General features: G+C 32.8%; 1 protein-coding gene, 1 long non-coding RNA gene and 1 other non-coding gene across 3 annotated transcripts; 2 read left to right on the forward strand and 1 right to left on the reverse strand.

Annotated features, from left to right (window-relative positions):
• The first annotated feature begins 5,107 nt into the window (after positions 1-5,107).
• Positions 5,108-5,179, forward strand: TRNAD-GUC (transfer RNA aspartic acid (anticodon GUC)). Its single transcript has one exon. It is a non-coding gene; the product is annotated as a tRNA-Asp (tRNA).
• Positions 5,180-5,195: 16 nt separating this feature from the next.
• LOC140956054 (uncharacterized) lies at positions 5,196-6,525 on the forward strand. Its single transcript, XR_012171032.1, has 2 exons — positions 5,196-5,431; positions 6,082-6,525. It is a non-coding gene; the product is annotated as an uncharacterized lncRNA (long non-coding RNA).
• Positions 6,526-7,453: 928 nt separating this feature from the next.
• On the reverse strand, positions 7,454-10,481 carry LOC118043277 (probable UDP-arabinopyranose mutase 1). The gene is made up of 4 exons (XM_035051189.2): positions 10,058-10,481; positions 8,726-8,976; positions 8,452-8,620; positions 7,454-8,018 (listed from the first exon to the last, which is right to left on the reverse strand). Exons 1-4 carry the CDS (start codon positions 10,379-10,381, stop codon positions 7,686-7,688), a joined length of 1,077 nt encoding a protein of 358 aa, XP_034907080.1. The 5' UTR covers positions 10,382-10,481; the 3' UTR covers positions 7,454-7,685.
• Between the last annotated feature and the right edge of the window lie 1,942 nt (positions 10,482-12,423).

A 12,423-nucleotide genomic window follows, 5' to 3' on the forward strand; every position in this document is an offset into this window, starting at 1 on the left:
CATTGTCAACCAAGAAGAAAGAACAAGATTGCAAAGTAGAGATGGTTGATTGCAGTGGAGGGTTTCTTGAGAGGCAGCAACAAGAAGTCTGGCTAGGGTTTGTGAGTATATAATAACAAGTGGGGTGCTTCAAAAATGGGAAAAGAAATGGCTAAACGTCAAAAAGATAATCTATTGCTACTAATTGTAGTCATAGGCTGATGATAGTACAATTACCACATCAATTAACCTCAGATTTAGGTAGATTTGGTCGCTGGAAAAGTTTTCTAATTTCATTTAAAATGTTAAAGTTATTACTCATAAAAATTTATATCATGAGCTAGTATCCATAAAAATTAACCCATCCTTGATATATCATAGCTATTTACAGAGCCGACAAAAAAATTATAATTAACAAATACCAAATCAAGCAATTTCGTTTACATAAATATATCGTTTTATTAATGTTTTTTTATATATAATATATCGTTGTATTAATGTTGGTGCGGTTTTCCATGATGTTGTCGAATCAGTTCTCCACTCACTTTCTTGCCTTTTGGTTTCACAGAAAATCAACACCATCGTCCACCATGACATAATTGAAAATTGATTTGCAATAGTTTCTTGTGTTTTTGCCGTGAATTGTGAAAGTTGGTGAATTTTAAGTGCTCTGAGGTTGGGCAATGATTATATTTTAAGGTATTTTTTATTTAAAAATATATTAAAAAAATATTTTTTAGTATTAGTATATTAAAATAATTTGAAAATATTAAAAAAATCAATTTAAAATAAACAAAAAATATTTATAGTTATTTAAGTACCATAAAAATTACTTGAATAAAATATCCCTCGTACTTAAAATCTTAGAACTAAAAACTGAGATTTCATACATATACAATTTTGACACGGGACTTTTAGAAAAATATCTTTGTCTTTAATTATTATTTATTTTGCATCTTTTTGAAAATATCTTTAAGTTCGGAAAAACCTAACCCTTTTTTTAAGTTTGGTGGTTAATTTAAGTTAGAACTCATAAATTAAGTGGTATGGTATATTTTTTTTTCAAATATATTATTGGAAATAGTTTTGGAAGACTTAAATTAATCACCGAACTACATCCCGTATATATCCTAAGTAAAATTTCAAGAAAATAAATTTTGAATTGGATCTCCAACGCATTAACTATTTTGCATCCTTTTGTACGTGTCTATTTACTCTTGAAATGCTGTCAATATTTTACAATGAATGTGAGGTCAATCTATTTATATATCCTAAGTAATAAAAATGTAAGTGCTCTGTTTGATTTCTTTACTGCTTTCTTTCATGATTAATGTTAGGGTATTTAACCTCTTAATTAATAAGATTTTGTTACAAGAACAACGGCTAGCATTATTATATATTTATCATGTATCATTCTTGTGTACTGCAGCGTGTAATTTAAATAATTGAAGGAATCCCAAATCGAAAAGATATACATGGCTGAAAAACTTCAAGTTTAAAATATTTGAATGGTATTTAATTTCTTTCAAGTTCTTAATTGCTGTCAAGCTGTGTGATGTAAAATTCTGGTTTTGCTCAAGGATATCTCGAGCAAGTCAAAATTAAGTGGCCAAGTACACAAAACCTGGTATATTATCAGTGGAGGAAGGATCTTGCGTAACTCCGGTAAGTGAAGTACGCTGTTGTCAAGATGGTACAAAATGAAGGCGGTGTCCATCCAAAAAGCATGAAGAGAGGCGTGATGGAGTGAAGAAGATAGTGAAGAGAGGGTAACCTGCATGGCTTCCATCTCTTGTGGGTGCAGGGATGAACAAGGAAATCTGAAAGAGACAGATGCTAGAGCTCCTGTCACCCTCGCCCTAATAAATCAAAATAGGAGATGGGTTTTGTGTCTTTTTGTATGTGATGGGACGATTCCTCAATTTCCGAACTGGGAAACAAAGCTATAGTGACACTTGGTATCCTCGCCTTTCTCTGCTGGTATAAACTGGGGTTCTTCGTCTAGCTAGCTCTAGGTGTCTATTGCCCTCAAGATCTCTCCTTAGACCGATGTATAGTTATTCATTTCCTTGGTTAGGTTTCCGATTACCGTTGCAGTCTGATCGATGCAGATCTTCGTGGGATGGCGTTGTTTCCATTCAACGAGATTCCCATGTCTTCCTTCGATTTCCTTAACCAGATTACCAGACCAGTTCACCCGTATAGTTCTGTTCATTAACAGATTTAGCCACCAACATTTGATCTATTGCCACCCTCTCTCTCTTCCCTTCGAGGAAATTCAGATTAGACTTCTCCATTTCCATGTTGATCATCTGATCTGATCTCTCCTTTCTAAAATCTCTCTCCTTTGCATTTCGAGAGTAGTTTTCTTTTTTGAACAGGTCTGCATCTTTTTCAAATATTTTTATAGCAATCGTTTTTTTCTCATATCTAACATTAACTGTCCTGTAATTTATTTTAGAGTATGATTTTAAGTTTCCATGGTCTGGTTTGCTATACCTATATACTCTTGATGAGTTCTACTTATCCTACTATATCCCGTTTATGTTTGAGCTATTTTCTAGAAAACACTGAAGGGTGTGCCTTTTTTTTTATTATTATTGTAGATTGACATTGTTTATACATAACACAAATTATATGATTAAGTTTTTTTAAAATTTTAAAAAATAATTTTCAATATAAATTTTTTATATATTATTTTTAAGTTCAGTTGAAGCAAGGAAAAAAAGAGAGGTTGTTTAATTTTAATGACGAGAAAGAAGCTCGTCATTCAAGTCACTTTTAACCACTAAAATAAGGTTTTTTTTTTTTTCATGGGTTCCATGTAATAATATAGATTTGATGGTGGTGTTTTGGAGTCTCAATATTGCATGAAAAAACAAATTTAAGTAGAGAGAGATAAATTAATCCGGTTTTATTTCAAGTTTTTGGACTCTATTTGGATTGATGAGTTGATTTGTAGGTATTTTAAGGATGTTGGTGAGGTTTTTAAATTAAAATAACTTAAAATTGGATTTTTAAAGCAAAAGAGAAAATGCCCTGTTTTTCCGGCCATTATAATGGTGGTTGAAATCTAAACTTGCACACAATATGTTGTTTGCATATTTTTTTAACAAAAAATATTGTCTACCCATTTAAAAAATAAACCAAGCCTAGGTGCATGGGCTTTTCCTCGCAAATGCCCAGGCATGCTGGGTATAAACTTTTGTGTCCAGGCTCCTTTTTTGCTTTTTTATATATACACACATGCATACAAGTCAAGTATAAATTGAAGAGGAAAAATAACTTAATTAGATTGAGTTTCATTATTTAAATTACATATTTGGCAAGTGAAGCCACAACACTCAGATTATTTGTTTTTTTAATTGATATTTTTTAAAAAATAAATTTTAAATTAATGTTTCAGTTAATATCACTTATTTATGATTTTTGTTTTTTTTACTTATTCAACCTTTTTTGGATATATATTTGTTTAAATTTTTTTATGCATTTAACTTTTGAAGATATTTTTATAATTCATATAAAATTTATTTTTTAATAATTTATATAGATGAACTTTATTTTTGAAAATAAAAAAAAATTAGATAATATTTCTAACACCTACAATCTTGCATAATATTTTTTTTCTATTTTATTTTATTTAATCAATTTAACGTATGTGTCTATTTCTATTATCATTTGATTGAATAAAAAAACTTACTTTAATAAATAATTTTAGCAAACACAATCATATAAATATCATATCTTGCAGGATTGAATATCTTGATTTTTCTAGTTTTATTTTTATTTATTATTAATAATATTTTTTTTTTTATTAACACATGTAATTCTGGATTACATATATGCATAAATTTTCTGATATATACCTAGATTTTTTTTTAACTATAAATATATATTGAAAAAGCTTGGATATTACAGCTTTTTTGTTAGAGAAAAAAATATTTAACTCAGGTAGGTCAGTGCACGGATAAATAACTAATTTACTCTATATTTCATGAACAGTTACTGTTTTCGCCTAACATGATAAGATTCTCGATTACATTAGTTCGAGAAAAGAAAATTTAAGCCTTTTATTTTAAATTTCCATGGTATTAGAGTTCTATTATATATAGAACGGACAGTTAATTATTTTAATTGTGTTATTTGACGTTGTATTGAAAATGTCTATCAATCTTGGTCCATAATTAACAAATTAGAGACCATGCAAATCAATACTGATTTTCTTTCTTCTTCTTGTTTTCATTTTTTATTTTTTATGGATCAGCAATATTAACTTCTTATTATATAGTCCCTGTTCTCACTTTGATCACGGTGTTATTTAAGTCGTGTTAAATATATATGTAAAGACAAGCAGAGCACGTATATTGTCTCGTAAATTAATAAAAAGAGAATATAAACGAATATCAGAGTGTAAAAAAGTCTACTGATTTTAATAAAATGTCGTGCTATATATAAATATATATATATATATATATATTTTTTTTAACTTGGAATATCCGAGTCAGCTTGCACGCACCACGACTAATTCTCAGACCTACTGAACATCTTGTAAGCCTAGTAGACAAGTAAGGCACCGCGAGAATGGCAAATTAGTGTATTAAAAGGATCAAACTCGGGACAGTCATAAAGTAAACCTTACAATTAATCACTAAGTTAAACCCTCAAGTGAAGTGTCGTGCTATATTTATTAATTACAGTGAGGGTTTTTAGAAGGATAATTTGATTATAAAGGATACTGGGAGGTAAAATTAAAATAAAAACGAGAAGGTTAGGCCTTTGATTATTTATTTTTTGATACAAATTAATGCAATGAGGAGGTCAATTTACGTCTTGGCGTACGTAAAGTTCAATGCATCTCCCTGCAAGAAAAGAGGCTGATTGGTAGAGGCACCGAATTAAGATGCCGCAACATCACTCTTCCTTACTGCACTCGCTCCCATTACCATTTGCTGGGCACAATTTTTCAATTAATTAACTTCGACTGTATGTCACGAACAAACCATAAGCTCTCATGTCAGATATTGCGAAACCATCCACCAAAATAACTTGTCAAAGAATCACCTCGATTTAAAAGTTTTTAGATTAAATAAAAATATATTTTTTTATATAATCCTCTATCATCGACAAGGTCGTTGTAGTATAGTGGTGAGTATTCCCGCCTGTCACGCGGGTGACCCGGGTTCGATCCCCGGCAACGGCGATATTTTTTCTTATTATAATTATATTAAAAGTTATCTAGCTAGCCAGTGGAGGGAACTTGTGATTTTCGCTCCCGCCTCTAAAACCCTCTCTCTTCCTTTGCGTCAAAATAATTTCGCGTTTGACTTGGCGAAATCTAAAGCAAAAGGAGTGGAAGAAGATCAACAGGAGGAGGGGAGGTCTTTGATTAATTTCAATCGTATCTCTCTATAACGGTGCCTCCGGGGACAAGAAGCACTAGAGCTCTTCTAGGGTTCGTTCCTTTTTCTTTTATTGAATTTCAATCGACTTTAATCCATCAATGCTCGAATCGTCGGTTCCTTTTCAACATTATTATTATTATTATTATTATTATTATTATTATTATTAAAAATTATGAACTTTTAGATTGCTATGTTATTTAAACTGATTCAACTAGTTTGGATTTAATCTGCTGCTTATTAGTTGATTTGCTATAGTTTACAACAGAACTGGGCTGTCCGTTGTTCATCTGTCATGTTATCCGTCGGCTTAATTCTGCTATTTTGTAGGTCAAGATCGGTATCCTTACCCTGTTGCTATAGTTTACAACAGAACTGTGCTTAATTATTGTTGTAGCAACGCCTTCATCATGTTCTGGTATTCATCTTGCGGAAACTTGAATAAGCTTGGCTCACATCTAATACAAGTCTATATCCCTTGTAGCTAAGATGCTTTAACGCTCACGTTAGTTACATTTCACGGTATTAGATGTTACAAAAATCCAGCATCTCAGTGGCTCGTGTTGTTCTTCTGCTTGCAACTCGTGAAATTATTGACTCTTCCTGATTGCTTCGTTATTGTAACTAGAACTTGTTATAAAAAGATACAGAAAGGTTACCCTTATTTTTAAAAACTTCCTTCTCTTGTGCATGAGAAATGTAGGTTTTTGGGTTCAAAAATCCATTTGTCCAGAGGTTAATTCGAGAACTGGTGGCAATTATAAATGAAATTGCAGAACAGAACCCATTATCCCCAAGCTTCCGCAATGGGGCGTCTAGAACAGAGCAAAATAACCGATCCCCAGACGCGAGCACACATCCAGATCTACTACCCTACTTGCCAAGATCACGGGTTAAGGGAAAGGGACGAGAAATTGCAAACAAGTTCTTTGCAGTAGCTAACATCTTTATACAACACTGCTTGTTAGCATTTATTTTCTGCTAATCTATTCTTCGCAGTAGTTTGCTTTTCGAAATAAATTCTGTATGGTATAATTATTTTTGTTAATTAATCACTCTGGTGAAGTCTTAACCTCCAGAGATTGAAGATTTGAAGGTGATATGGGCCTCTAATGGAACCAGATATTATTGTGGTAGTTTTAAATTAGTGCCTCCTTTCACGATCGTGAGAGGACATGGTTTGGATTTAGTAATTACAAAATCAAAAACTTATGATCGACCTGAAAAACCAAAAATGAAAGAAAAACGTTACAAACAGAGAAGCAGATATTATCGACCAACCAAGCCCATGTTTTCTTTAGCCGAATCCATATATTTTTCCTGAGTTTTGAATTGATAAACCCCTAAAGGCCATGTTTAGGATGACCCAAAATCTGTTTGTGCAAGTCTTTGAAGCATGATCACTTGTGTTTTCTCTTAAAATTAGAGGACAGCATCACATACACAGTGACTTTTGAAGCCATGGTGCAGTTCCATCAAAATATGAAGTCGAAGCTCGAAATCATCTCACGCGTCTGTCTCGCCTTCGTTTAGAAGAAAGGCATGGTCTCGGAAACCTGAAAGAATGGATGTTTTGCAATGTGAAGTAAAGCCATCTCTTTTTTCTTTCCTGTGCACACGAAAAGAATCTCAATTTTATTGTCTGTTAGGGCGCTCTTCTTGCTCACAAGAAACTTCTGCCTTCCAATGCTTGGCACATTCATCAGAAACTCTGAACACGCGGGTTAAATGAACCTATTGTTTTCCAAGAGTTGAAGAAAATGCAAACGAAATCATATCCTTGATAGCTGGTAAAAACGCCAGCCTGGGCCATGATTAACCAGCGGGGCTCCAAGTTCTTGACCATGTTCAGGCACGCACGCCCAACTCCAAAACCAGGTCATTTTTTTCACCTAACGAAACAACTAGTTAAAGTCCGAATACCCTTCTGTCGAGTTTCAATTCAAATTAATTCTGCCCAAAAATCTTACCATCTCAAAATTTAAATTCACAAGGAGGAAACAAATTGTTGGCCCACCACCGAGTTTTAAAACTCGCCAGTCATCACAATCATTCTCCAAACAAATGCGGAGTCATTGCTAAAAATTCAATTTCAAATCTGATATCATCTAAAGCTGATAGCAATGTTGCAGAAAAGGTTACACCCAGCTAAGCACTAGGAATGCTCTCAAACTTCAACTCAAAAGGGTAAGAAAATTTTGCAATAAATAATAATGATGGACGACGACTAGACCATCATGATAAAGGTACAATGAAGCGGCTACCAGATTTAGTACTAAAAAGGCAGGCAACACGGTTTTGAATACTCTACTTTGAGGTACTATTTGAAGATTTTTCCCCTGAAGAGTTGAGTTCATCCCAAGCTTCAATCCAAGTGACCATGGCATCAGCTAGCTTAATGAAGTAGGGATCAACCTTGCCAAGTTTCTCCTTGACCTGCTTGGCAAGTTCAATGTAGCATTGTTGAACAGTGACGCATTCCTTGGGAAGAACTGCAGACTGGAAGAATGGGATCAGGTCTTCCTGCCAGTAGATACCCTTGTACTCCTTTTTTAGGTTAACGAACGGGTTGCTTGCTTTGCTGTGCCAGATGTAGGGCAAACCAGTCTTAACTCCCCATCCCATATGGTCACATATGACCTACAATTTAAGTAAATACAGTACATGTGAGTTTAACCATTCAGAAAATATTTCTGTATCCATAATACATATGATGCCGTCATTGTAGATAGCAACCTGTATGGAATTGGGGTAAAAAAAGTGTAATCATTCTCAGAGCATAGAAGCCTCTGATCTATTGGACTTCTTTCATGGCTTTGTATTCAATGCACAGAAGAATGATTCAAGTTTCAGTTAAACACAAAGGAATCTTCATTTTCTTGAGATGCCCAGAAGTCCTAGAACAAAGTTTAGGATTTAACCAACAGCTTTTTTACTTAATTGTTAAGTCTAATATTAGCATTTCCTAACTCACAGGACATTGCGAAAAGTAGTTTGGATGAGATTGCGATCAACAAGACCTTGATAAAAAAACAAGTCATGATAAGAGATGGAAATTTCATAGAAATTGCACCTTCATGCACCAGCCAGCCCACATGTCGTCATAGCGTCCAATTGGCTGGCCATCACCCATGAGCCCAAAATACATCGCAGGTCCAATCAATTCACGGTTGAATCCCAGATTCATACCGCACATCGGGAAAAGGGTTCCCTTAGGTACTGTCAGAACAGCATCAACATATCTGAAATGTAAAAGGAAATGAATAAATAAGGTCAAATCCCCAACACTGTTAATCACATGAAAAGAAGTATGTAACCATTTTCACTTCCAGTTGACATCTAAATACCGTGTATTTCTCTCACGAGGCTTCACAAGCTGGGTGGGAGCATCATAATCAGGGATATTAAGCCAGAGGCCATGAGAAACAGCAGTGGGAGCACCTTCTCGAAGACTGAAAGGATATCCACGAACAAAGTCTGCACCTTCTCTGTATGGATCATAAAGAGTGTTGAAAAAAAATGGAGTGGATGGGCTCAGAAGGTTTTTGATGTGCTGCTCGAGTGCATTAATCAGCTCACCCGATGGGTTTTTGGCAACCTGCATATAAACTAGGTGAATCAAAATAACATGTTCATGGCCTTCATCGAGCTATTTACTCGTTCTCTTTTGTTTTGATCACATTTGAATTCTTTCATTTTTCTTAATGCTAGCTACCAGAAGATAGATTCAACATGCCATCATCAGCATTGTACTCTATTGACAAGAAAAATAATGAGCCATGTGGGCATCATAGCGAGCCAAGTGCTTGTAAAGACAAAAGCACTGGCTTTCTGAGATGCCATTTTGCTATCAGATCCTCTATCATGCATAGAGACAATATCCAGTCTTTTATTTAGGATGTAAAAAGCATGGCATTGTCTAAAGAGGACCTTGTGACCAGATTTGCATCATGCAGTCAAAATATTCTTATTTTGAACTTCAACTGAGGCCTAAATTGAAGAACTCATTACCAATGGTTTCATATCTTGCAGCATGACCTCAAATTCTAACCTTTCTATGTGAACGGAAGGATAGTCAATGAAGATCTAGCTCAGTGTTGAAGATTTAAGTAAACAAGCAGCATTTTATGCTTTTAGCTAAAGAAGCAAGAGGACCGATATCAATGTGGCAAAGCGATTCTTGTACGTTTAAACTGCAAATGCTGCAGTTGAAAGCAATCAAGATTCAAAAAATGGGCCCCCTTAACATTCAATAAGACACAAACAACACCCAGCAGGGAAAAAAATCATCATAAAGTTCAAGATCCAGACTTTCAAACGGGAAGTACAATACTCCACCGACACCACAAAATCCCATCAACACTCCTATTTCTCTTCTCCAAATATAGCTCATATGAACACAGAATCCCATAAAAAAGAGGATCCAACAATTCCAAATCTACCATTATATTACACGCTCCATACCCCACAGATCAAATAATAGGAATGAATAAAAAGTCTTTCATAATTCAGGACACCACAAAAACTAAAACAAAAACTACTGAATTAACCCTTATAGAGCCACCTGGCCGAAATTGAGTCAACTTAAGCAAAAACCGAAGCTAGATCTAAAACCCTTCATTAAGCAGATAATTCAGTACTTCAAATATGAAAGAAAAATTGGGGGGGAGGGGGCTTACAAAGCAATCATCATCAATGGTGTAGATATACTTCTTCTTGGAGACCATGTAACCAAAGCAGCGACAAGCAGAATCCTTGAATGAGATGCAAGAAGCCTTGGGACCCAGAATCCTATTAATATCATTCCTATTGTAGAGCTCATAGTCAAAACCATCAGGGACCTTGATGATCTTTGATGGGTCACCATCTTGGACTATAATCAAGTGATATTGCTCAAAAAAAGGCCTCCACATCTCCAAGAAATCAAGGTTTCTAATAGTGGGTATCACTATATCTAGCTCATCTTTCAAAAGGGGAGTGGGTTTGACAGAAGATCCTGCCATTTTTTGCACGGACTACAGAGAGAAAAACGGGCTAGAAGCAGAAGACTAGTAATGCAAATGGACTTCAACAAGAAAAGCGGTATCGCGCCTAAGGTTGTCTCCGATATATATGGAGAGAGGTTCTAAAGGACAACGGGTAAAAACGTAAAAAGCTCTGTTGCTCATGTAGAATATCCTTACATTTAGGTCCCTGATCTTCAGGAATATTTTGGAGACGGTTCAGGTTCTTTTGACTTGATAAATATTAAGTATCAAGTATCTCAGTTTTTAATCATACATGATTTCATTATTTATCCTTTTATACATTATGTGGATGGATTGTGCAAACTTTTGGTTTTTTCAATTTAATCTGCAATTTTTTTTTCAGTGATTGAGTTCTAGTTAAAAACAAATTAATTTTAATTTCTTATGAAATGATGGGATTAAAAAAAAAGGGACCTAAATGAAAACGATATCAAACATTAATGATGTGCCATAATTTTTTTAAGAAGATGCCACTTTAGTTCTCAAACTTAAAAAATAACATATATTATACAATTTTGGTACCTCAAAATTTTTCAAATTTAATTTTTATATAAAAATTTATTTTTGTTATTTTTTTAATCTCTAATTGACAGAGAAAATAGAGAGGTTACTGAATTTCAACGGTAGAGAGAGAAACATGTCATTGACACTGACTTAAATCACCAAAACTAATTATATTTGTGTCAAATTGTTTTTTTTTTTTTTTATAATGAGAGTTCATATTATGTATTTTTTTACCTTTAAAGTTTTATATATATATATAGATAGGAGCTCGGGTTGATTTGGTTTTTATGATTTTTTTTAGCCATTGATAGGTTTGCCATGGTTTTTAAGGTATTTTTATAAGTGTTTTGAATAAAAAAAATAAGTTAAAAAATCAGGTTTTTTGGCAAAAAAATATAATCTCTGATTTTTTGGTTGCCATAGTGGTCAGAATTTAGATAAAATCAGATGACGCATCGTCTATTTTGTTTTTTTTATAAAAAAATTGAGACATCTACCCCAGGTGCAAAAAATAAAAAGCTTAATCGCACGGGTCTTAACAAAATGAGCAAGGCAGACTAGCACGGTTTGCCAAGCTTAGCAGCATCAAACTTTTTTTTTTTCAATGAATGCTTCTTTTTATATGTTTTTTTTTAACAAATATTTATATTTAAATTAATATCTTTTTTATCTTTTGTTTTGTTTGAAGAACTTATTTTAAATGATGAATATTTAATTTTTGAAGAGGTTTTTCTGATTCACATATATATATTTTTTATATCTTTTATATAGATGAATTATATTTTTAAAAATAAAAAAATTATTTTCAAATAGTATTTTTAATATATGTAACCTTGCATAATATGTTTTTTTATTTTACTTAATCAATTTAGTGTGTTTGTCTATTTCTATGATCGTTTTATTGAATAAAAAAGTATTGTAATAAAAAAAAAATAATTAGATAAATATTTCTTGATTTTTCAAGTTTTAATTTTAGATATCGTTAATAATTATTTATTTATTAGAACGTATAATTCTTGGTTTATTTAATTACATACATGCACAATTTTTTGATTTACATTAAATATTTTAAATTACAAAAATGCTTTGAAAAAACTTATATACACAATTTATTTTATAAAATTTTAAAATATGTGACCTCCGAGCGAAACGTTACTTCTCACATAACTAGTGGGAATCTAAATGGCAAATTTACCCCCTTATGAGATCTAACACATAAATGAAATATTGTAGTAATTAAGTTTATTAATGGTGGGTGGCCATTAATCATTTAAATTTTTTAATTTGAGTAATGGTAAAGACATTGAGAGTTTTTTACTATCATGAGATATTTTATATACTCATTTAGAGTTAATAACAATTTTCTTCTTGTATTTAGTTTAAGATTTAAATTTCAACAGTGATTATCAGACGAACCCCCATAAATTTAGAATCTCTTCGATTATTCTTTTAAATCTAAGACTTAACTGGTATGTGATATTTGACATGGAATTCACATTTTTAATCTAGAAACT

Source organism: Populus alba, chromosome 10 (assembly GCF_005239225.2).
Source record: "Populus alba chromosome 10, ASM523922v2, whole genome shotgun sequence".
In the NCBI taxonomy this organism is placed as follows: Eukaryota; Viridiplantae; Streptophyta; class Magnoliopsida; order Malpighiales; family Salicaceae; genus Populus; species Populus alba.